The sequence below is a fragment of the Moschus berezovskii genome, chromosome 2 (assembly GCF_049115385.1).
Source record: "Moschus berezovskii isolate FMDL1 chromosome 2, NW_MosBer_1.0, whole genome shotgun sequence".
Taxonomy (NCBI): Eukaryota; Metazoa; Chordata; class Mammalia; order Artiodactyla; family Moschidae; genus Moschus; species Moschus berezovskii.
Genome location: NC_142461.1, coordinates 15,322,269 through 15,342,878, shown reverse-complemented (window position 1 = coordinate 15,342,878; position 20,610 = coordinate 15,322,269). Strand labels below are relative to the sequence as shown.

Here is a 20,610-nt window from a genome sequence, read left to right as displayed (position 1 = left end):
AGACGTATGACCCATGGCAAGCTACCTCCTCTCTTTAAGACTCAGTTTCTACATCCGTAAATGAGTATAACATTCCCAGTGTCTCAGGGTGGTGAGGACTCAGGAGAAGCTTCTAGAGTGTATGTAATGCACCAGCATATGGAAACTGTTGGGTCAATGGTGGGTCCCTTTCCCAGTATGGTCTTGGGCTTGGGCTTAGCAACTGCCTCTGTGAGCAACCAGCCTCCTCAAGCCCTCTAGGAAATGAAAATGTATATTCGCTGGTGGGACCTGGGCCCAGGACCCCTGAGGAGCCCCTAGAGCTGAAGGAAGGATATAGGCAGACCAGATCAAGCCCTGAACTAGAAGCCACATCACTGAATTTGAGCCATGGTTCCATAATTCACTGGCTGTGCAACCCAGAGTGAGTCCTCACATCTCTTTGAGCCTCAGTTTCCTGACCTGGAACAGCAGCTAATAACACTTATCAGTCTAAGACTCAAAATAACATGGACAGCCTTTCTGCTTCTGTGGCCACCATGGTGCCTGTGAAAAAGCTTGTGGTGAAGGTGGAAAAAAAAGAAAGAAGCAGGTCCTGAAGTTTCCTCTTGACTGTACCCATCCTGAGAAGACGGACTCATGGATGCTGCCAGTTTTGAGCAGTTTCTTCAAGAGACAAAGTGAAAGGAAAAGCTGGGAATCTTGGGGAAGGGGAAGTGACAATCAAAAGAAGTGAAAACAAGATGACTGCAACTTCTGTGGTGCCTTTTTCCAAAAGGTATTTGAACTATCTCACCAAAAAATATTTGAAGAAGAATAATCTATGTGATTGGTTGCATGGAGTTGCTAACAGCAAAGAAAGTTACCAATTGCACTACTTCCAGATTAATCAAGATGAAGAAGAGGAGGAAGAAAACTCAGTTATCTTGAGGGGAGGGGCTTTCTTGGTGGCTCAGTGGTAAAGGCTCTGCCTTCCGATGCAGGGGATATGAGTTCAACCCCTGGTCCCAGAAGGTCTCACATGCCTCGGAGCAACTACTGGAGCCCACGTACCTAGAGCCCATGCTCCAAAAGCAGCCCATGCAACAAAAGAAGGCACCTCAATGAGAAGTCCACGCAGCAACTAGGGAGTAGCCCCCACTCACCACAACTAGAGAAAAGCCCGCGCAGCAACAAAGACCCAACACAGCCATAAATAAATAGATACAACTTTCTGTTCTGTTCTGTTCAGTCGCTCAGTTGTGAAACCCTCCAAACTCAGTTATCTGGAATATTTTGTATGGGTTCTTGAATAAAACTTAGGAACCAAAATAAATAAATAACATGGACAAAAAGCCAAGTTCTGGGTAGGTGCTTGATTACCCTCAAAGCAATCTCCTGTCCGTCTCCTAATTCTTTCTGTGATTTAGACTGTGTGTATCCACGAGGCACCCTAGACAGGGCCATGACTATTCTAGGTGGCAAAGAGAAGACTTCCCATCCTAAAGGCTTACCTGAAGCCTGGGTTAGGCGCTGGAATGCCAGAGAATTCTGGACACTCAGGAAGATCCAAGTGCTCATGACCTCACCAGGTGTGCCAATGTGTAAGTGATCAGTCAGCCCCCCAGGAGGTTTCTGTGGAGTCCTCCTCCAAATGGAGATCTGTGCAGTTTTGGGGGACAGAGGTACACCCCTCCCCCCTCCCACCCACATCCCCATTCACGCATTCATTCATTCTTCCGCTGCTGTATTTCCAGAATGTTGCACAGAGCCTGGGACATAAGTCTCGATAAATAAATGTTAGAAGAACAAGTTTTTACATGCAACACACCCTTATTGACTGTCTACTGCTCTTAGCCCTATGCTAAGAGATAGTGTACGGGTGGTGCACATAAAGGAACTGGCCCTGACAGCTCTCTCCCGAGATCACCCAGGGGTCCTCTAAATCCTCCCAGCTCTTCCCACCCAGACTCAGCTTCCACTGGTTGCCACGCTTCAGGCATCAGGACTTTCCCCAGAACTGAGGTAATGCCCAAGCACCCCACGCATCATAGAACCCTGAAAGGCAGCATGCCCACAGCCACAATTCTTCAAATCCTGTCTTTCATGCCCGGTCCATCCTCCAGCCACTCTTCGCCGTCGTCTCAAACCCTCAAACACAGCCATCTACCCCCTCCCAATGCCCTACATTTACCTAGGGTTATACCCGACGCGGCCAGCAGGTGGCGCTGAGGCTCCCTTTTCCCCCTCGCTGGACTGGACTCCGGACCCCGCCAGGACCCTGTCCCTCCCTCCTCTTGTCCCCAGCAGGGACAGGCGTGGACTCTGTGACCTCTAACTGACCCCTCTCCTTCTGCTGGCTCCTGCGATGAGGCCTGAGGAGACTCCAGTTGCTCCTGCAGGCCCCGGGTTGTCTTTTCCTGCCTGGTGGGTGAGGAGGGTCCCTAAGGGGCCAAGCTGCAGCTGGTGGGGCGGGGCGGGGTGGGGCTGGGCAGGGTTGGGCTGAAAGCAGCTGCCAGGGAGAGAGAAAGAGAAGAAAGGAGAGAGAGGAAAAAAAAGGGAGAAGAGGGAAAAGACAGGAAGGGCGAGGCGCTCTGGTTCCCTGGCTCCTAGCCCAAACAGGTGGAGATCCCAGCTGAGGCTCACCCCAGGATAAGGTATGTGGTTGAGGGAACAGAGGGGCGGGGGTGTCAGCTAGTCAAGCAGAGCAGGCCTGGGGGTACTGAGGGGCTAGTGCTCAGCCAAAACCCCTGAGCCCCCTCCCATCTCAGCCCTTCCAAGGTGACCAGATAGAGACTTAGAGTCAGTACAGGGAGTTGTGGGGTGGGCATTAGGAGATGAGGGCTCTATTGCTGCTCTGGACTTGCTCTGTGAATCTGCACCAAGCTCTTCTCCTCTCTGAACCTTAGGTTCAGAGAGACAGAGGCAGGGGGAATCTTGAACGTGTTGTGGGATAACTTTGCAAGGTGTCCCCTTTTCAAAAAGAATTAGGTCTTCCAGGGGCTTCTGAAGACCAGAAGGCTTTTAAGACCCAAAGGGATGCCCCCTCATGGTGGGGTTTCAAACAATGGGGCAGGGAGCTCATTGAGAGAGAAGGGTGGTCCCTCCCTGTAAGGTCCCTAAGGCCCTGGTCTATTCTTCACTCCTCAGCCTTGTTCCTCTGACTGGGACTCAGGGTGAGGAGTGACACAGGGTGGGGAGTGGGGGGCTTCCCCAGGAGTCTGGTGCTCCAGAGATGCTCTTATTATTAGGGAGAGGGTGGTGGGTGCAGCGTGAGGGCGTTTCTCTGCCAGGCCAAGATCAGAAGAGTGGATGAGACCGAAGGATGTGTGGGCTGAGGCAGGGACAGTGGTAAGCATAAGGATGTCCCCAGGGTGATGAGGGAGGGGTACTCAAGCCCTTTCTGAACTGCGGCTGCACTTTATAGAGTCCTTAGCTCATTCACAGCATTCAACCGGGGCCTGAAGGCGGGGGTAGGGGGATCGCTGGAACAACTCCTCCCTGCTCTTGAGAATAGATTGTTCCAGATTGTTCTCTGGCTGGGGAAAAGCTGGCGCAGGCAAGTTCTAGGATCTCAGGGATCCCAAGCAGGGAGACAGTCCAGTCAGGCACAGGATGGGGAGTCAGATGGGCCTGTGTTCCCATCCTGGCTCTGCTGTGGATCCTTGGGCAAGTCCAAGCTGCTGGCTCCTCCAGTGCAAATGGGGATAGCAGAGCGGGACATGAAAGGGTGGCAGTGACATGAAACGAGTAAAGGCCCCCGCGTGCATCTGGCACCTCGGAGATGCTCACTCTCCGAGGAGAGTGAGAAAAACGGAGGCCCAAGAAGGGGAAGAGCTGGCATGGGGTCTCAGGGCCTGGCCCTCACCCTCTCTCTTCTCGGCCCCAGGGTAAACACTGAGCACCCTAGCACCTACTGAGCACTCTATAGAGTCACCCCCATCCCTACTGGGATTGCTCCCCGCTGCTCCCTCCTGCCCCAGTCTGCAAAGCCTTGGGTCTGGGGCAGGGGCAGAGTGAAGGTGGGGACCCCCAGGCGAGGGGGCACAGAGGAGAGTCTCCGTGGCACTCGCCCTCCCTCTCCCCCCGACAAAGGGCGGCGGTGGCGGCCGGGTCAGGGCTGCGCGGCGGGCACAGGCGCTGCGAGGCCGGGGCTCACTAAGCACGGCGGGGCGCCGAGAGCCCGGCTGGGGCTCGGGCACAAGCGGGAGGGCGGGAGCGCCGGCGGGCGCAGCCCCGCGGGCCGGCGGGCGGGCCCTCAGGGGAGGGGGCAGGGGGCGCCCTCCGCCCTCACCCCGCCCCCGCGCCTCTCCCCGCAGCCGGGGCGCCCCGCCCCCGGGGGCCCGACGTGGACGCGGTCGCCGCCGCCGCCGCGCGGGAGTCGCTGTCCGCGGAGCCGACATGCAGGCGGCGCGGGGCGGCGCGGGGCGGCCGGGCCGGGCGGGCCGCGGGCCGGAGCGCCAGCGCGAGCGGCCGCCGGGCGCCGGAGGCGCGTCCCCCTGCGCCGCCCCGGGCGGGCCGGCCGGAGCCGCCGCCATGCACCCCGGGCCGCCCCGCGCCGCGCTCCGCCTGTGGCTGGGCTGCGTCTGCCTCGCGCTGGTGCAGGCGGGTAAGGGGGCCCCGGGCGGGGGCGCGGGTGGGCGTCCTCCGGTCCCTTCCCTGCTCCCGGGGGACCCCGTCTCCGGCCCGCTCACTGCTCCCCCTTCGCCCCACCTCCAGCCCCTTTCCTGCCTACTTGACCCCCGACCCGACCTCCAGCTCTCAAACCCCTTCCTGGCACCCCTGGCCCTGGGATCTAGGGTCTTGGGATCCCCAGCCCCCTTCTCTGTTGCCCTGACCCCAGGCCTTTCCTTCAGGAGCCCCGGCTCCTTTCTCTGGCCCAGGGAGCAGCTGAGGACACTGTCCCCGCACCTCAGGCCTCTCTCCCTGTCCCCAAAGCCTTGCAGGCCAACTCTGCAGGTCGGAGGGGCCTGGGTCCTGCGGGGGAGAGGGGGGAGAGGATTGGCACCCGAGGGCACCAGGAGTGGGGGTTTGGACCCCGAGCCTGGAGGCCGGCTGCCCCCTGGGGCCTGGCCTCCTGGGCACCCTGCCTCTCCTGATGCCCTGTGCCAATCCCTTCTGGCTGCTGCCGCCTTGCTCATCTCCCTTCCTGCCCCCTCTCCCTGGGCCAGTGCTGCCTCCCTGCTTCTGTCCTGTATCTGTCTCCTGTCCCCCGTGTCTCTTCTCGGGTGCAGTGTCTGCTGCCCCTGTCTGTGTCTTTCTGTCTCTCTCGGACTCCACGTCTGCCTTTGTGTCCCCAGGCCCCAGGCCTACGGGGCGAGGGGGGCAGCTCAAGGCTTAGGTCTTCTTCCCCATTCAGCGCCTGCCCCTGGGGGATACAGAAGCTTCAGTGACTCTGCTGCCCCTCTCTTGGAAGGTTCTTGCTTCCCTAACCCCCTCACTCTCGTCTCCTCTGGTCCCCTTTGTTCTGTCCCCTCTTCCAGAAGGTCCTACCCTATTCCCTTGACTGCTGTAGGGGCCCTGCTCTCAGTGACCCCGTCTTCCTCTGCTGCCTCCCCACCTGCCTCCTGGGGTTGGCAGGGTCTGGAGAAGGCCCTTCCTCGGGTTTCTCCTGCTGGGCCCTCCACAATCTGGGGCTTCCTCTCTTGAGCCTCAGTCCCATCCCAGGGCTCACCCAGCTAGACTCTTCTCGACCTCTGGGTCTTTCTCCTTCCCTCAAGGTCACTCACTTGACAGTGCCGTTTTGTAGCAAGAGCCCTGGACTGGGAGGCCTTCTGACCGCTTTCACCAGACTCACCTTCAGCTCCTGCAACCCCGGCCACCTATGGCTCCTCCGTGCCTGTCCTCCACCCCACTCCCCACCTCCCACTGACCCTCCATGAGCCCTGGCCCTGGCCCAGGCTCATCAATTTTAGTTGGACTCTAGTGGGCCCAGTTGTGGCCAGCACTGGCCCCTGCCCTGGATCCAAGGAGCCTGGGGCTTCTCAGGCCTGGCTCTTAAACCCCTAAGAAACTGAGACCAACCCCGGGTGCCAGTCCCACGGGAGGCCTGGATTTCTTCCATGTCACCACATAGCCACCTCAGGTTCCCCTTTCATTCACTTATGAGACAGTGGATCTGCGCCTCACAGCAGGGGTGCTCAGACTCAGGTGCCTCCCACCCCCAGACAGCCCCTCGGCCCCAGTGAACGTCACCGTCAGGCACCTCAAGGCCAACTCTGCGGTGGTAAGCTGGGACGTCTTGGAGGACGAGGTTGTCATCGGATTTGCCATCTCTCAGCAGGTAACCCTCAAGAGTCCCTGGGAGGGAAGAACACATCCAGATACACATGATGGGTGGGAGAGGAGGGAAGCAGAAAGACAGAGGAACAAGGAGCAAGAGAGATGGGCAGAGAGCAGCACAGGCAGCTGGGAGAGGAGGCCCCAGAAGGGAAACCTATGGTTGGAACCTGGGAATTAAGGGCAGGATTTTGATCGTAAACAGACGTTGAGTTTAGGACCTGGTTCCAGTCCATGGGGTCGCAAAGAGTCGGACTCGACTGAGCCACTAACACACCAGCTCTCTTGGGTTTCCTTCGTGGCTAAGTGGTAGACAATCTGTCTACCAGTGCAGGCGACTTGGGTTCCATCCCTGGGTCGGGAGAACCCCTGGAGAAGGAAATGGCAACCCATTGCAGTATTTTTGTCTGGGAAATCCCATGGACAGAGGAGCCTGACGGGCCACAGTCCATGGGGTCACAAAGAGCTGGGCATGATTTAGTGACTAAACAAAACCACCACCACCAGTTCTCTTAAGATATATGTCCTTGGGCAGCTTCTGAAACCTCTTTGAGCCTATCTCCTGGCCTGTAACATGGAGAGGTGGACACCTACCTGCAGAGGTGATGGGATGCTTGAGTCGGATTGTGGCTGTGGGGGGTTTAGCACAGTAGCCAGGGTGAGGCCTCATCACTGCTGGAGAGGTGGGCAGATGTGGCATGGGGGCCTCGGCACTGAAACCTGGGGCCCGCCTTTGCTCTCGGCAGAAGAAGGATGTGCGGATGCTGCGCTTCATCCAGGAGGTGAACACCACCACCCGCTCGTGCGCGCTCTGGGACCTGGAGGAGGACACGGAGTACATCGTGCACGTGCAGGCCATATCCATCCAGGGTCAGAGTCCGGCCAGCGAGCCTGTGCTCTTCAAGACGCCACGCGAGGCTGAGAAGATGGCCTCGAAGAACAAAGGCAGGCCCGGGCCACCGTCAGCGCGGGACGGGGTGTGGGGAGGGGTGGTCCAGGCTGGAGCGGTGCATGGCTGACAGAAAGCACTAAACCCGCCCCCTGTCCCTCCCCAGGGCCCTGCCACCTAGTCAGGCAGCCCCCTGAGAGAGGGAGGTCCACTCTGGTCCCCCAAACGCTGGGACACAAACTCGCAGCTTTAAGTCCAGTTACTGCCCCCTAAGTAGCCATCAGTATGTTCTTGAATCTCTTTTTGGGCACAAGTAGAAATAAGCCGTGATGCTGAGAAAGAGTGAAGGCAGGAGGAGAAGGGGATGACAGAGGATGAGGTGGTTGGATGGCATCACCAACTCAATGGACATGAGTTTGAACAAACTCCGGGGAGTTGGAAATGGACAGGGAGGCCTGGCGTGCTGCAGTCCATGGGGTCACAAAGAGTCGGACATGACTGAGCGACTGAACTGAGAAACAGCACTTCATATTGGGGCTTGGCCCTAGACAGGTGGCTGTTGGAGGGGCAGGGAGCCCCAGATCTAGTGTCTCTTTCCACACAGATGAGGTGACCATGAAGGAGATGGGGAAGAACCAACAGCTGCGGACGGGTGAGGTGCTGATCATCGTCGTGGTCCTGTTCATGTGGGCCGGTGAGTTGGCCCGAGCTCCCCTTCACTTCACCTGGTGGGGGGGGAAATGGGGGACCCTGACCAGGCCCTTTTCTCATGAGAGAGGAGGATTTAGGAACCTAAGTTCTGCTCTGGTGGGCCAGATCTGATCCTTTCTCTAACTCACCCCTCACCACAAAAAAAAAAAGCAGTTCAGTAGCTGCCTGGATGGGGTTGGCCAAAAGGTTCATTTGGGTTTTTTCCATGACGTATGGAAAACCCAAACGAACTTTTTGGCCAACCCAAGAGGATTCTGAGAGTGCTTGGCCTCCCCCGCCCTCAGGAGCAGCATGGCTGCAGCAGCCTCTTGGTCAGAGCAGCTCAGGCTTGGGCCACCCTCTTACTCCACTCATCTGTCTAAACACAGCTCTGAGACCGCCTGCATGAAGCTCCCAGCCCGTGCATTAGAATGACATTTCTCCTGCCTCTGTGCTCCCACGGCACACTGTGTGCCCCTCTCTGAATGTCGCTCTTCCAAGCTAAGTTAGCTGGGCTCCTCCCTCTGTTTTCCCACTTGTCTGTGAGCTCCCTGAGGATAGAGACCATGGTCTGTGTACTCATCCCGACCATAATTTACTGAACAGCCACTCCATCCCAGAGAGAAGTGCTACTGTTGGGACTAAGAAGAGCCAGGTGCTTGTAAGGATCTCAGCCTGGGAGATGCCAGGCCCAAATTTAACTATAATTCGGTGTAACACGTGCTGTCAGCACCATGCATGGGGGCAGAGGACAGGGACTTCATTCTGGGGCTTGGAGTAGAAATCAAGAAAGACCCAGAGAGGAGGTAAATGGGATCTGTGTTTTGAAGGATGAGTAGGAGTTCACCAAGCAGCCCAAAAAAGGAAAGGTATTCTGGGCATAGTGTGTGTAAGAAACGAATTAAGCTCAGTCTGGCTCAGTGCAGCTGTGACCCTAGAGAGAAGGTGGAGAGTGAGGAGGGGAGGATGGTGAGGCTGTCCAGTGGACTGAAGTCTTTTTGAAGGAATTAAACACCATGTCAAAGTTATATTTAACATCCATGGTTGAGAGGGCATCCATGGTTGTTGAGGCATATGGAAAAATAGGTTCTGTAGACGCAAAGAAAAGCAGACACTTGAAAGAGAAGGGAGAAACAAAGGATTGTACAAAAGGGGAGCTTTGCTTATGTAGCGTGTTATTAGACTTGGCACAGATAGTATTCACATAATTGAAACAATATAAAATAGTGAATTAACTCCAAATTGTGGTGTAATTCTGGTAGAATGATGGGGAAGGAAGTTGAGGGGTTTGTTGGGTTTTGTCTCCCATAGAGGGGATATCAACAGATAATCTCTAGAACAGATCAAGAAGTAGCACTCTATTAAAGAGTTCCCTGGTGGCCTAATGGTTAGGATTCTGGGCTTTCACTGCTGTGACCTGGGTTCAGTCCCTGGTCAGGGAACTAAGATCCCACAAGCCATGCAGCATGGCCAAAAGAGAAAAAGAAAAAGCACTGTAAATCAAGTATAGAGGTGAAAATGGGGAAGGCCTCTACAAGAGTTGGAGGTGGTTGCCTTAATATTACACTAATGGCCTTTCAAAAAATAAAAAAAATATTAGTTTAACAGCGTTAAACATTTAGGAGAGTGCAGGCCCTGGAGTGCACACCCCAGCTGCACCCTGTGACGGCGAGTGAGTTATCTGAGCTCTGCCTCAGGTCCTCCTTGGGAACCTGGGGAGGGTAATAACTGGTGCCCCCCGAGAGCTGTGAGGGCTCAGCGAGGTGGACTGTCAGGCCCTGGCACGTGCTAGACGGATGCTCTCGTTGCTCTTTGCTCTAAAGGAAAGGGGAGCCCTCTGAGGTTTAGAAAAGGGAAGGGAGAAGATAGGGTCAGAAGGGTGTTGTGGGAAGGCGGGTGAGGTGAACCGGTTTGGGGGCTAGGGACAGGTAGACACGGGAGCCAGAGGCAGCCTCCTGCATTGGAGCCGGTGAGAGGCCACCTGGAGCCTAGACCCAGAGGAGCTCAGCCGGCTCTAGCGGGAATGAAGCGGAGGGGCGGGGACTGGGGCTCAGGCCTCTGACTCCTCCCCCTTGTCCCCTGCAGGTGTCATCGCCCTCTTCTGCCGCCAGTATGACATCATCAAGGACAACGAACCTAACAACAACAAGGAAAAAACCAAGAGTGCGTCAGAAACCAGCACACCAGAGCACCAAGGAGGGGGGCTTCTCCGTAGCAAGGTGAGGGCGAGATCTGCACCCCGGGGCTGGCTCCCTGGTAGTCCCTGGGCTACCGAGGGGTCAGCTCGGGGCCTGGCATGACTGCCGCGGGACAGAGCCAAGCCTGGCTGCTGCCCGTGTGACCCAGGGCACGCTGCAAATTGATTTTGGATCCTCTCCTTTTGCAGGGTGCCAGGGGCCAGGAGGGGTTTAACCAGAGTGCAGCAAATGTGGGGGGGCAGAGTTCCTGGTTGATGCAGGATGACGAGAGTCGGGGTTCTGGGCTCCTTCTGCTCCTGCTCTGCTGTGTGACCTTGGGCAGGTGCTTCACCTCTTTGTACCTTCGTTTCCTCTCCTGTAAAACAGATATGAAAACCCTTTCAGTGCTTGCTCTGGGCAGCTCAGAAGGAAGATGTAGAGAATGGGAGAGAATCTCATGGTTCTGACGATTGTTGTCCAACAAACATCTGGCCCTCCACATTTCCTCCCCTCTCCGTCTCCTTACACCCTCTGGCTTCCTGTCCTCTCTGTCGGCTTCTATCTGGCGCTTTCCTGAAGCCTCTTATTAACCCCCATCTCCAGAAGCACCTCAGCAATGTCAGTGGCTGAGGCTGTGCTCAAGAGGCAGATCTGCAGGAGGTGAGAGGACCGGCCGGCGGGGTGGCTCTGCTGGGGCCCAGGACCCTGTCCTGGCTATTCAGCTCAGTGAGGCCGGGCGTGAGAAGGCAGAGAGACCAGGCATCCAGGCGGGGCTCCTGCTTGCCTTCCACCTGAGACAAGAGCCTGGCTTTTAGGCTGCAGCCCTGCTGCTCCCTTCCTTCTGGTGTCTTCTCCCTGTTTCCAAACCTTGCAAGAACTCTGTTCAATTCAGCCCTGGCCGCTTCTCTCATTTTTTCCCTCCCAGTTTCCAAACAAGCCCTCGGTGAACATCATTGAAGTATGACTGCCTGTCTGCAGGAAGAAGGATTTTATTTTTCTTCTCTGCTGGTCCCCGGGTCCATGGGCTCAGGGAGAGAGGGGACTGCCGAGGTCGGAGAGGGGGAGGCCCTGCTAGCTGCACAGTCTCCCTCTGCACTCCCATCCTGGTCTGGTGACGAAGGCTAAACTACAAACCCCAATTCTGCAAAAAATAAAACAAGCCACCAAACTAAAAGGCCTGGCCCCATTCTGGAAAAGGCAAAGCTGCATGAGACACAGCCTTCTTTCTGCCTCCTTGCCTCTCCTGGACTGGCCTCCTCTCTGAGAAAATGCACAAAGCTCCTGGGAGCTGACACGCACCTGGACTGACAGAAGCTGTGTCTTTCAGGGAAGCTGTGGGGCTGCCTGCCGGGCAGAGTCCTGGCTGCCATCAAGCCTTCGCTGGATTCAGCCATCAAGGACTTGTTTGTGATGCGATGCACAACTTTGCGAGTGTGTAAGATGTTTTCTGTTTTGTCTCTTTTGGAAAACACAATTGAAGGGCTTCACTCCAGAGGGCAGAGGGATTCCCCGACTGGTGGCCTGTATCCTCTACCTTCTTTGACCCTTGTTTTTGACTGTAAGATCATCAGTCTGGGGTCTGAAGAAGACAGAATGGGAAAGAGACCTTTGAAGGTATGGGCTCCATTCCTTTAGAAAAAAAATATCTTGGAGTTGCAACAGTGCTGGCTTGCACAACTGAAAAGATACGTCCACATGGGATACCCTGGGGGCTGCTCATCACCCCCTCTGGGTTGGTTCCAGCTCTACTCTGCTGGAAGGCAGGCCCGAGCCATTCACAATGGACAGTCAGCAGTCCCGGCCTCTGGGATCTCCATTATCTTGCCATCTCATCCAGGGTTCTGCGAAAGCTCCCCAGGGTCCTCATGTCCTTCCCTAGAGCCTGAGTGGTGTGAGGTGACGGGTCCCTCCCTCCACTGCCTCTTTCTGGTTTAAAACACAAATGGTGCTTGCTAAGGGAGGGCAGAGCCTTCCCTGGGACTGACAAGTTACAGCTGCAGAGTGCCTGCATGGGAAGAGACGGACCTCTGCATCTTCCATCGGTGACTGAGGACGAGAGCGTCGGAGACCGTTCCTGGCACAAGCCTGGCACACTGTAGGCGCCAGTGCATACCTGTTGAACTGAACGAAGAGCAATGACCTCCAAGCCAGAGAGCTGAAAGCCATTACCCCTGACCGCCCCTTCCTTCCGGTCTACAAGAGCTCTCATGGCTGGGGCAGCCGCCACTCTGCTTTGCCCAAGTGTGGAGCACAGGGAGGGAGGAGACACAGGGTAAAAGGCAGATGTCGGCAACACTAAGGGCTTCCTCATGGGAGGGCATGAGGCTCTACTCATTGTCTTGTGACTTCCATCCCTGCTGAATGGGGCTGCAAGGCCAAGGCTCCTTAGGGCAGAGGTCCTTACCTCTGATCCAGTTAGAGCAATAACCACTTTTTAAATGTAAAATAAAAAGACAAATGAAAAGGCACATCCTCCTCTTCTGGTAAATGCCCAAATGTTGCCCTCTTTTTCTGGCAGTTGGCAGCAAGTCAGGATGTGTGGAGGAGGGAGGCAGTTCTCTCTCCGTTTTGGCCTGCAGCTTCTTTAGGGACAAGCCTGCCAGCCAAGCTGGAGTTGGAAGGGAAATCTCGAACAGATGGGGGTGCACGTGTAGGAGAAGAAAATAGCTGCTCTATCCTATGACTGACCCCCTCCCCCCCCCCCAAACCGAGGCTGGGCTGCCTCATCACGTAGGTATGCAGGCTGGAGCTCAGTTTTTAAAACAAAGGGTTTTCCCCTCTGGATGGGGTTGGTGCTTTCCCTGGCCAAAGGAATGCACACAGCCCTGCTTCTCCCAGCGTGAGGGGGAAGTCAGGAAGAACTACAGGAGCTGCTGGCTGCTGCAGCTCAGGATTCACAGCATGCTGTTAAGGCTGTTAAAGGAACATCATTCTGATCCCACAGCAGGCTAGAAGGTAGTAATGATGCCATTAGCCAATGAGCAGACCAGTAAATGGGGCACCTTGAATATTTCTGTCTAGAGCGGGGAGGAGCTTAGAAAACGTCAGGTGAGTGGGGCTTAGATTAGGCTATTCTGGAAGGTTTTGAGAGCAGAGGGAAGCAGGTCTTGGAGTCTGGGTAAGAAAGTGGGAAACTGATTAGCACACAGAACTCCAAGCTAGACCTGAGAGAGGTACTTCCCAGGCCCTCTGAGCCTGTCCAGCGCCAGAGGATGGAGAAACTCCAGGTTGGCATCTGGTACAGACGGCTATCCGTGGGGTCCTGGGAATGCCGCTTGCAGTCTTCACCTTGTCAGTTCCTGAAGCACATCATCTTAGGGCTTGAGAGGAGTGGAGCGAACCACACTCCTAACTAAACTCCATTCCCGTAATCATCTCCCTAAACGCCCAAGTTCCCCAACAATTGAGCTGGTCTCCAGTCAACTGGAGTTGTGCAGTGGAACCCGACAGCTGTGACTTGGGCTGTCCCCTTTCTTCAGCCCTCACTTGGATCTAGATTCCCCACAGCTTGGGAAAGGCCCAGGCAAGTCGCCTGAGACTGAGACCCCCTACCCTGCAAGACCACAGCAGGCCTGTGGAAGGATCGCTGGACTGAGGCCGGAGACCTTCAGGCCAGTTGTTTCTCTGAGGGGGCCCTGGTAAGAACAGAGGATTCCCAGACCTCACTCTGAGAACAGTGGGAAGACCCCAGGGTCTGAGGAAAGGAAGGAGGACTGGTGAATTTCCATGGGGCAGGAGCCTTTCCTTTCTCCAGTCCAGTCCCCTCAACCCCAGCTTTTCACTGTGGGCCTCCTCTGGAAAAGACCCTGATGCTGGGAAAGATTTAAAGCAAAAGGAGAAGGGGGCAGCAGAGGATTAGATGGTTGGATAGCATCACCAACTCAAAGGACATGAATTTGAGCTAACTCTGGCAGATGTGGAGGACAGAGGAAACTGGCGTGCTGCAGTCTGTGGGGTTGCAAAGAGTTGGACATGACTTAGCAACTGAACAACAGCTCCTCTCAAATCCACTTCAAAGATGTCTAGTTCAGTCCTTTACAAAAATATGTAGTATCTCACCCATCCAGTCATGTGATGTTTCAGACCTCTACTTTCTTATCCTCTTTACATCTATTTGACAGATTTTGGATTTTGCTTTTAAAAAAGTGGCCTCCAAGAACAAAATGCTTCTGTAAACAGGACAACCCTTGCCCCCAAGCTCCATGGGTACAATATGCCCAAACCCTTGTTATTTGAAGATCTTTATATACAAATAATTCCTTAATGATTCAGCATTTCAGGATTAGATGGCTTTAAAGATTGTCCAAAAGATGACATTCCACTGCTTCCCAACAGGTGCTCAGAGGGTCAGATTTTCTGTCCGTGGCATGTTCCAGTTGTCACAGGGTGAGGACAGGTGGGGAGGATTGACAAGGCGGGAGCTTTTAGTTAAGGAATTCCACTGTTAGCCAGCTGATACTTCCTGTGACAAGTGGACATTTTTTTCCTGACAGGTGTTCTGGCCTACAAAGCAGGCATACCCTAGAATCAGCTTAGGAATAATTGCCTTCTCTTAGAAAAGCAGGACAGCACTAAGAAAAGCAGGGAACTCTGCTTTCTAGTTTTAGATGGTTGGGATTTTTTCTTCCTGTACAAGCTCACAAGAGGCTGGTTAGAAAATGAGCTTTTAGAGAAGGTCCACTTCTCCTCCTCCTCACTTCTCCACAACATAAAACAAACTGAGGGTCAGGGACATCACCAGCTCGGAGAACCCCGCCTGGTCTCTGAAACCTTTGATGCCTACAGTTACACACTGTTAAAAAGGAAATAAGCAGTTACTGGACAAAGGAACACCTATGCCTGCAAGGGCAAAATGGGTATGTGTATATATGCGAGTCAAGAGACCCTTGGGTTCAGACAAAACTATCACATAGCTGAGCATTTAGCAAATTAACTTTGAGCCTTTCGCCTGCACTACAGAATTCATATTAGACAAAACTTACAGCGCAGCAGGACAGAGACCCTGTCCAAACATGCTGCTCCTTATTTCCTCAGCACAAGCTGATACGTGAAAGCACTGGCAAATGCAGGTGACAAGCTCTTACTGCCTTCCCTTTCATCCTTGCTCCTGAGGTGAGTCTAAGAAGCTTAGGTTCACAAAAGGATCTAAGCAAGAAACGCTGTGTCTCCCGCATCTACCCACACTTATCTGACCTTCAGCCCAGGTTCTAGGAGCGATTTCTGGAGAGGCTGGGTTAAGAACAACTATCAGTTCTGGTTTCTCACATCCCTTTCAAAGGAAGAATGCCCCAGGTAGCTCGGCTTCTTCCTGTGAGTGCTGGTGCTGGGGGCAGAGAGCCACAGGGGGCAGCTGTCCAGCCACAGGAAGGAATCCACGGCAACGCCTGTGTGACGGGGCTAAGCCCCCTGCCCCCCCAGAAAAACAGCAGCACAGGGATATTTCCGGCTCTCTCTGTGTCAGGCTCCTGACGTGCACTATATGTAGCTGCAAATCCCAATCAATCTCAACATTTCTTAACTGCTAGAACACCTTTCTCAACACTGTAATTTACCCTCAGAAGAACTGGGAGCACACACCCTCGCCTCCCCAATGCCACGTTCTACTAACTGCCGCCCCCTCCCACACCCCACCAACCTACCTACGTAGAGAAGGAACCTTCCTCCAGAGGCCACAACAGAAGGCCATAGTACATAAGCCACTGACAAGAACTTTTATTTCTTTTTAATGACATTAAACACAACTGCTCCAAGGGGAAAAACATGATACACAGGAGGCACCAAACTTCAGTTTCATAATTGATCCTGACAACAACCAAAGTAAACTGGGGTCGAATTAGATGCAAAACTACCGGTTATTTCAGGCTCTTTTAGTTACAAGTGAACTATGTAAACAGCACAAGTCTACTCTGCATTGTTAAGACCCCTGTGGTGAGTGTCATCGCAGATGAAGAAAGCTCGGTAGGCAGTTCAAAGCACAGAGCCCTTACGCAAATAAACAATACAGCAAGAATTCTACACGGAAATCACACTTAAGAGGCCAACACCAAATATGAGATATGTAGCGTTTAAAAACAAATTCAAACTGCAGATTCTACCCACTACCATCTTTAAGGCGAACATGCCTCATAATGAGTTTTCTTTGGCTTTGTTTTTCTTCTTAAAGAATACCATGTTAACCGCTAGGGAACAGTTCTCTCCTCCCCCAGTCCAACAGATTTAATTAAGCTGCTAAAGCTTTGGAAAAACAGAATTATTTGAGCAAAGAGGAAATGTGATTGTCACATTTTCAAGATAACCCGTCACTCATTAGATTTGGCAAAGGCAATGCTCCCGTGACACGTCAGTCTTAAACCTTCCTGCACCAGGGAGGTAAGAGCATGAGACTTCAGACTTCTGCCCAAGCAAACGGCCATCCCTTTACTCCTTGGTGATCTGTGAGGAACAAGACAACTACAATGCTAGATATTCCAGCAATACTTACTTCTAACTATGCTATAGTTTCAAAGTTGGATATTTGTCTGTCCCACTCCATCAAGCTGATTTACGCAAACTTGGAGAAGTGACTGACGTAAATGCCAACTGAAATAACAGATTTTGACTCTTGCCTTTGAACAGAACTTCTCCTTTGCATTTTGGCCCCAGACTCTCAACCAAACTTCCAAGGAATAGAGACTCCTTGACTGGATAGAAATGGTAGACACTTAGGGACATCCATCTAAATTTACTGGTAACAATGACCAAGTTTCTCCCAAGTCAGTTTCTAAAGCAGAGCAGGATGTTTATGTTAGGTTACTTGCAGGCAAAGATGGGGCTGATGGAGCAACACAACCTGACAGGCAGCGAGCCCAGTGTCACAGGCTGTGCTATAGCAACTAGGTACAACCTTCACAGAGAGTGAACAAGAGCACAAATGCCAGACTGCAAAATCTCCCAGGAGATGTCTAGAGCTGTCTGTAAAGAGAATAACAAACTCCAGAGATATCCATTAAGGTAGCTGCACAAAGCTCGTCAACTTGGCTTAGAGTACTAATCTTTAAGATCAGGTATGCTTTGTGCACAGGCTTCATCAAAACTATTTTAAATCCACTTTAGTAGCTTGGTAAACTGTACATTCTCTGACCAAGTGAGGAGGTGGTAACATCTGGATCAAAAGGCACCTCTTATTAACTAATAATGGAGACAAAGGACAGCTTCTCCAAAGTCTCTTACACAGGATGGAGGCTCACTAACTCGCCAACTCATACTCAAAGCTGGGTTCAGCAGATGAGACTGAAGACCAACTGACACCTTTCAATAGCACTGCCTTCTGGCCTGTCCTAGAGTCAAGACTCTGGGTGGGCAGCTCTTCAGTAAAGAGTGCAAGGAGGCTGTTCTTAAGAGGCATCTCTATGTCCAACAGGATACAGGAATATGCCAGTAGAGCCCTAAGATCACTGGGGAAACAAGGAAGGAAGGAAAATCCTTGAAGAAAGACAGAGAAGGCAATCAGTCACAAGACCACAAATCAACAGAGGTTGTTAGTCACCAGTCTTCTGTTAAGAGTTAAGCTATGTAAGACTTAGAAACACTACTGTGCAAAATAAATTTAATGAAGAATGAAAAAAAATAAAAGCCAAAAAAATAAAGGCAGCTAGTAGGTACAAAAAGAAGAGAAGATTTACGCTTTAAATTTGTCCTTTCAACTACTTCAGATGTCCTGGATTACCAACTTTTAAAATACTGACAGGTATTCAGAGATTCAAATAAAAAAAGTAAGAAGGGTTGTTAAAAGTAACTTGTATCCATTTATAAGTCATCAGCAATAATTAAAACTGGTTTCAGCCTGATAAAGAGTCTCTTCCTTCAAGAGATTAAAGAATGATTTCTTTTGGGCACCAGAAGTAGACTTCACCTCTGCACAGAGGTGGCTCTTTGCTTTAGCCGGGATGTTCTGACTTAATGCTGGCTTTCAGGAGGCAGCCACCTTTAATTTAAATTAAAAAATTAAAACTATGTCAACACTGCTTAAATGCATACACACACAAAAATGAAGGACCTTATACAAAAAATTTCAAGTCAGCAATATGAATTTCCAAAAGGTGACAAGTTCTTTAAATAAAAATATTGTGACAAATAAAATTAGTAATCTACAAAGCATGGAATTGCAGAAGATGAGATGCTGCTCTGGACAGGACCCTGGATAGGGCCCTTCACTGCTGATGGGAGGAGACAAATGGACCGTATGGGAAATCTGGTAGACGCTGGAACCGATGGTGGCTTCGCTTATTCCGGTCAACCCACTGGGTCAGACTGTATCTTTGCAGAGATTTCTGTCGGAACCGGGCGTAGTTTCTATCAGGAGAGGGGGAAAATAAAAAGAGGACAGATGAGGGTTTCAGCTGGAATGGCTATTTATACACAAAAAAAGGCCAAGACAACTATTTAAAGAATATTGTTATTTTAGAAAATTGGATATTCATTTTATATTTTGATTCTCACAATTTTAGCAATTTTGTATTATTTTCCTGATATGAAAGTCATTCTGTAAGTGCTATTTCCCTCCATTTCCAAAGCCACCTAATTCCCATGTAAGTATTATGGTAATATGGTCCATATACATGAATGTTCTAAGAAAAGCCAGTGCATAGCGTATAGTAATGTTTAAGTGGAAAAAAACCATTTTCTTCCTCTGGAAACATTCAAGACAGGATTCATATTTCATTGCTTGCATCAGATCCGTATCTCCAATAGGACCTCAGTGTCTGACACAGCTCAAGGTTGCATAGGACACAGCAGTTAAAATTAGAATAAAATTCCCAGAGAAGGTAAGGCATCACATGAGTATCACATTGCAAGTTAAGAGACTGAACAGACTCAAAGACTAAGAGCCTCCGTTAGTCGTGTACTGGGCTGGAGCTTGAAGCAGGACCCTCTGGGTTAATTTCATCACATTCTCAACTCAGCTGTTCCCAATAAATACCTGGGAAGCTTTTTCTTTTTCAAGATACAGATTCTTGGCCCTTCTCTCCACCTTTAGACTTAATAACTTACAGTCCCTTGAGTCAAGCCCTGGACATCTGTATTTTTAGGTATCTCCATAAGTAATTATGTGGAAGAGCCAAAGTTGAAAGTAATTTTAGAAGCATTTGGTATTTATCTAGCCCTATATGCAAACTTGCTGAATTCTTTATAAACATGTCACTTCATTTAATCCTAATGACAATCCTACCAGCAAAGTTACTCTAACCCAAACTCCTTGTACAGGTTTAGGAAACTGAGCCTCAGATAAAATAACTTCCCCAAGGTCATATAGTAGAGTAAGTAGAGGAGTCTAGATCTGAATTCACATCTGACTGCAGAATTTAATAATAATTACACAACAGTGCTGTTCTAAGAACTGCTGTCATTTTGGTTACTACAGAGGAGATGCTGAGTGTAAAGGCCCTGATGTGGGAGCACATCTGATATACTTGCAAAGAGAATCTGACTTATGCTTATGGCTGACAATCTCTTTAGCTGCTCAAGCTGAGAAGAGTACACAGGCAAAGGCAGAAGTAGGAAGACCATTTAGGAGATTTGCAACAATCCAAGTGAAAGTGATTGAGAAATGGTCAAGTTCTGGACAATATTATACATAAGAGCTTATAGGATCTGCTGATGCACTGACTATGGAGTAAGGACTTATAGGTGACTCCAAGGTTTCTGAGTAACTGGATCAAGTAACTGAATAGAATTGTAAAACAACAATGCATCAAGAAACCAGAAGATTTCAAGACTAGTAAGGCCCTTTGCTTATTTAACTTATATGCAGAGTACATCATGAGGAACGCTGGGCTGGAAGAAGCACAAGCTGGAATCAAGATTGCTGGGAGAAATATCAATAACCTCAGATATGCAGATGACACTACCCTTATGGCAGAAAGTGAAGAGGAACTCAAAAGCCTCTTGATGAAAGTGAAAGAAGAGAGTGAAAAGGTTGGCTTGAAGCTCAACATTCAGAAAACAAAGATCATGGCATCTGGTCCCATCACTTCATGGGAAATAGATGGAAAAACAGTGGAAACAGTGTCAGACTTTATTTTTTTGGGCTCCAAAATCACTGCAGATGCTGATTGCAGCCATGAAATTAAAAGACGCTTACTCCTTGGAAGGAAAGTTATGACTAACCTTGATAGTATATTAAAAACGAGAGACATTACTTTGTCAACAAAGGTCCGTCTAGTCAAGGCTATGGTTTTTCCCGTGGTCATGTATGGATGTGAGAGTTGGACTGTGAAGAAAGCTGATCGCCGAAGAATTGATGCTTTTGAACTGTGGTGTTGGAGAAGACTCTTGAGAGTCCCTTGTACCGCAAGGAGATCCAACCAGTCCATTCTAAAGAAGATCAGTCCTGGGTGTTCATTGGAAGGACTGATGCTAAAGCTGAAACTGTAATACTTTGGCCACCTCATGCAATGAGTTGACTCACTGGAAAAGATTCTGATGCTGGGAAAGGTTGGGGGTGGGAGGAGAAGGGGACATCAGAGAATGAGATGGCTGGATGGCATCACCGACTCTGTGGACATGAGTTTGAGTGAACTCTGGGAGTTGGTGATGGACAGGGAGGCCTGGTGTGCTGTGATTCATGGGGTCGCAAAG

General features: G+C 51.4%; 2 protein-coding genes and 1 pseudogene across 15 annotated transcripts in view; 2 read left to right on the top strand and 1 right to left on the bottom strand.

Annotated features, from left to right (window-relative positions):
• The first annotated feature begins 518 nt into the window (after positions 1-518).
• LOC148778489 (large ribosomal subunit protein eL22 pseudogene) lies at positions 519-1,158 on the top strand (annotated as a pseudogene).
• Positions 1,159-4,344: 3,186 nt separating this feature from the next.
• FNDC5 (fibronectin type III domain containing 5) lies at positions 4,345-12,461 on the top strand. Of its 3 annotated transcripts, none has more exons than XM_055398463.2 (6): positions 4,345-4,567; positions 6,126-6,241; positions 6,984-7,182; positions 7,731-7,820; positions 9,902-10,035; positions 11,321-12,461. In XM_055398463.2, the coding sequence occupies exons 1-6, from the start codon at positions 4,360-4,362 to the stop codon at positions 11,402-11,404; spliced, it is 831 nt and encodes a 276-aa protein (XP_055254438.2). In that variant the 5' UTR covers positions 4,345-4,359; the 3' UTR covers positions 11,405-12,461. The 3 variants fall into 3 exon arrangements, with proteins under 3 accessions (XP_055254438.2, XP_055254439.2, XP_055254440.2); XM_055398464.2 differs by having other exon boundaries at positions 10,919-12,461; XM_055398465.2 differs by having other exon boundaries at positions 10,381-12,461.
• Positions 12,462-15,700: 3,239 nt separating this feature from the next.
• Positions 15,701-20,610, bottom strand: part of S100PBP (S100P binding protein) — a 35,897-nt gene continuing 30,987 nt past the window's right edge. For 11 of the 12 annotated variants that reach the window (XM_055397838.2, XM_088844642.1, XM_088844653.1 and 8 more), the window contains one exon: positions 15,701-18,324. In XM_055397838.2, coding sequence (XP_055253813.1) covers positions 18,183-18,324 — 142 coding nt within the window. In that variant the 3' untranslated portion in view covers positions 15,701-18,182. The remainder of the gene's footprint in view (positions 18,325-20,610) is intronic. The other variant, XM_088844643.1, reaches the window with a different exon arrangement.